The sequence below is a fragment of the Acanthisitta chloris genome, unplaced genomic scaffold, assembly GCF_000695815.1.
Source record: "Acanthisitta chloris isolate BGI_N310 unplaced genomic scaffold, ASM69581v1 scaffold5801, whole genome shotgun sequence".
Taxonomy (NCBI): Eukaryota; Metazoa; Chordata; class Aves; order Passeriformes; family Acanthisittidae; genus Acanthisitta; species Acanthisitta chloris.
This window is the reverse complement of record NW_008657527.1, coordinates 1-3,812: the sequence shown is the minus strand read 5'-3', so window position 1 is coordinate 3,812 and position 3,812 is coordinate 1. Positions and strand designations below refer to the sequence as shown.

The 3,812-nt window shown below is 47.5% G+C and overlaps 1 protein-coding gene across 1 annotated transcript; it reads right to left on the bottom strand.

The window, feature by feature from the left end:
• Window positions 1-280: 280 nt before the first annotated feature.
• On the bottom strand, window positions 281-2,683 carry LOC103811746 (receptor-type tyrosine-protein phosphatase S-like; the record flags this gene model as incomplete). Its single annotated transcript, XM_009084736.1, has 3 exons — window positions 281-653; window positions 1,859-1,994; window positions 2,529-2,683. Coding segments are annotated over 3 exons (360 nt in total), but the record flags the coding sequence as incomplete, so codon positions are not given.
• Window positions 2,684-3,812: the final 1,129 nt, after the last annotated feature.

Genomic DNA, 3,812 nt, shown 5'->3' with positions numbered 1-3,812 from the left:
CAATGCTAACACTGAGGTTATTAAGACTCCTGACCCTAAAAGTTTACCTAAGAGTTGAGATTTAGTTCCTTTGCTTTCCCAGAACACCTTCAATTCTGCAAGTGACTTCCTTTAAAGACTGCCAACTAGATTAGTAAAGAAACTGAACTCTAATGATGTAACCAAAGTCGGTTTGTTTTTTTGTGGTTGTTTTTTGTTTTGTTTGTTTGTTTGTTTGTTTTTCCTTCCCTTCTCCAGCTGAAACATTTCCCCAAGGTGTGTTTTTTTTTTTTAGCTTCTGGATCTGTTTCACCACGTCCATTAGGTCCTCCACAGCGAACACCACTTGAGGTAACAAGAGCAGTTCACCACTTCAAGCAGTCCTTCAGCAACCTCCTGAGCTGCCTCTCCATGGGCCAGGTTTATACATGGAGTTCCTGAAGGGGTGTTCCTTCCAATCCTCCTCCCCCCTGCTCCCCCAAAGCATTGTCCAGATGAAAAGGTACTTCTTCTGATTCAGTTTTGTAAGTTCAAGCTCTCCTCCTGGGACAGAAGAGGCCTTCCAGGACTGAAGTGGTTGGTAGAGTCTGCACAACGATGGCTTTTTATGTTGCATAGTGATCAAAACTTCCCAGATATTCCAGAGCTGCCTGGTAACAGAACTGGTATTCATCCTGTCAACAGCAAAGAGAAACAGGAGGTGGGAAAAAGCTCCTCAGGATCTCTGTTGTGCTTCCCAGTCAGCACAGAGCTGAGCAGGAACCTCTTTGATTCCAAAAGAGCTAAGAACTGAGAGAGGAAAGCTCAACCTTTCCCTTTATATCTCTGTCATCTCCCTCCTCACCTGCTCAGGCTGTGGTTAGGTGATTCCTCCCACCTCAGAGCTGGGAGGGAGGTAGGAATCAAGGCTGCCAGACTGGGATGGAATCTTAATCTCTTAAAAGACTTTATAACAACGGGGAATTTAATTCATATACTTTTAGGGGTTGGAATGGAGCTTAGAGATGATCCAGTTCCAACCCCTGCCCTAGGCAGGGACATCTCCCACCAGAGCAGGTTGCTCAAGGTTTTATCCAGACTGGAATGAACATTGCCAGGGTTGGGGCAGCCACAGCCTCCCTGGGCAACCTGTGCCAGTGTCTCACCACCCTCACAGGGAAAACTTCTTCCTAACACCTAGCCTAAATTTCCCTTTTTCAATTTGTACCCATTGCCCCTTGTCCTGTCCCTGCAGTTCCTAACACAGATCCCTCTGCAGCTCTCCTGGAGCCCCTTCAGCTCCTGGAAGGTGCTCTGAGGTCTCCACACAACCTTCTCCTCTCCAGGCTGAACAGTCCCAACTCCCTCAGCCTGTCCTCATAGGGGAGATGCTCCAGTCCTTAATTAATCAATTTATGAGTCAGGTACAATCAGCAGTGCAGCCTGGGCTTGCTGAGTCCCTTCAAGTGAGAGAAAAGCTTAGAAAGGCCACACTGGACAGGGCTTGGAGCAACCTAGTGGAAGGGGTAGCAGGGGGGCATAGGGGAGATGCTCCAGTCCTTAATTAATCAATTTATGAGTCAGGTACAATCAGCAGTGCAGCCTGGGCTTGCTGAGTCCCTTCAAGTGAGAGAAAAGCTTAGAAAGGCCACACTGGACAGGGCTTGGAGCAACCTAGTGGAAGGGGTAGCAGGGGGGGGGGTAACCGGGCTTGGAGCAACCTAGTGGAAGGTGTAGCAGGGGGTGGGATGGGATAACCTTTAAGGTCCTTCCAACCCAAATCACTCCATGATTCTAAAGGCATGAAGGACTTTGGCCAACCCAGGAGGATCACACAGAGCTGTGGGGCAATGCTGCTCACCCCTGGGCCCTCAGGAGCAGGTTCCCCAGCCCAGCTCACCTCTGTCTGCACCATTGCAGGTCGTTGTGTTCGCAGCATCTTTACTGTCTGGAAAATATCTACAACACCCTCATAACGCATTCGCTCCAAGACGATGCTCAGTGTGATGAACACTCCAGTCCTGCCCACGCCAGCACTGCAGGAAGGGGAGGAAAAAAAAGAAAAAAAAAGACCAGGAAAATTGTATGTTACAATGTTCAAATGTTCCTGTAAAGGTTGAGGTTGGGGTAGGGTTGAGATAGGTCTTGGGAATGTGTTGGAAGTACAGAGTATGGGTCAGTCCTCTGGGATAGGTATCCAGAAATTGTCAAACTGCTACAGAATGTGACCCAAAACTACTTCTAATTCTGCAGGTCAAATATAACTATACAGAGATGTGTAGCTATACACACTCTAATGTGCATATCTACATTATATACAGCACAGGAAAATTCTCATCTCCTTCAGGGTATCAGCATTTCCTACCTCTCCCCTAGACACAAAGGGTCAGAGGCCTCTTGGGCAGTGCCCAGGGCTGAAGGGAGAAGAGTTTGGGTGGCAGAACCAACTGTTTGGCATTGACACCCCCAAGAAATCTGCAGAGATGGAGTGGGAAAGGAGGGGAAGATATCTGGAGGAGTTCAATTCCTTCTGCTCCCCTGATGGGTGGGATGTTTCCCCTTGCACCTACCTGCAGTGGACAGAGATGGGGCCATCCTGGCCAAACTGCTCCTTGGTCTTGTGTACCTGTCCAATGAAGTCAATAAAACCTTCTCCTGATTTTGGCACACCTTGTTCTGGCCAGTCAGTGAACTGGAACTGACGAACAGTTCGTGACTGACCATCCTGGGGGAGAAAACAGGAATAGTTAAAACATCCTCTAAGTTGGGATAACAAATAGAAAAGGCAAAAAAAACCCCACAACAAACCAACTCCATTTTGTTAAAGGGCACAAAAAGTTGAGCCAACTGTGTTATATAGTTATCCAGTTCCACTATGATGAAGCTGCTTATGTTGCAGTTGACATTCCTGGAGTCAACCTGTCAGCACAGATCCACAGCCTGAGAGCTCTGACCACTGCAGACAGCACAGATGGAGTCTTCAGCAAAGGAACATTCAAGGTGAGGTGTTGGCCTCTCTATCAATCTTCACAAAGAGTTGCCACAGTGTCAGAATTACAGCTGACAGGAAGATAAATCTTGTTCTACAAGGACTGATGAGGCATCCTCCTCCTCCACCTTGCAAATTGAATTATCAGGTTCTGGAATACTTTGGCAAGCTCAAAAGTAGGAGGCTCTGCTGTGAGAGGGAGGGTTACACTTGCTAAACAAAGCTGAGAAGGTACTGAAATGCTCCTTTGGATGAGAAATCTGCCACCAAATCGAAGATTATTGGAGGGAATTTGGCCCTTTGAGCATGAGTGACAGCAGCTCCTCTCCTAGCCAGAGATTCTTCTGCAGGGTGCAGAGAATCCTTTGTGAGCTTTTTATTAGCTTTTGGGGGAGATATTTTCTGCTTTCACCTCAAATAAGCTGCAATAAACCCCAAATCAAGCACATCTTCAACTGATTGACGACTCTGAGAGAGGTTAGAAACCACTATCAGTTGGTAAGACCAAAGATTCAAGTCCAGTCTCTGAGTGTGTGTTCTGTTCCTCATCATAACTGAGCTCTCAGGCACATGGTGAGGTTCTTGGGGTTGTCACAGACACCCAGAATCATTTAGGTTGGAAAAGACCTCCAAGATTGAGTCCAACCTGTGCCTGATCTCCACCTTGACAACTCAACCAGAGTGCTGAGTGTCACGGCCAGTTGTTCCTTGAACTTCTCCAGAGATGGTGACTCCACCAGGTCCATGGACAGCCTCTTCCAATGCTTAACAACCCTTTCCATGGAGAAGTTCTTCCTGATGTCCAACCTGAACCTCCCTAGGCACAGCTTGAGGCTGTTTTCCTCTCATCCTGTCACTTGTTGCC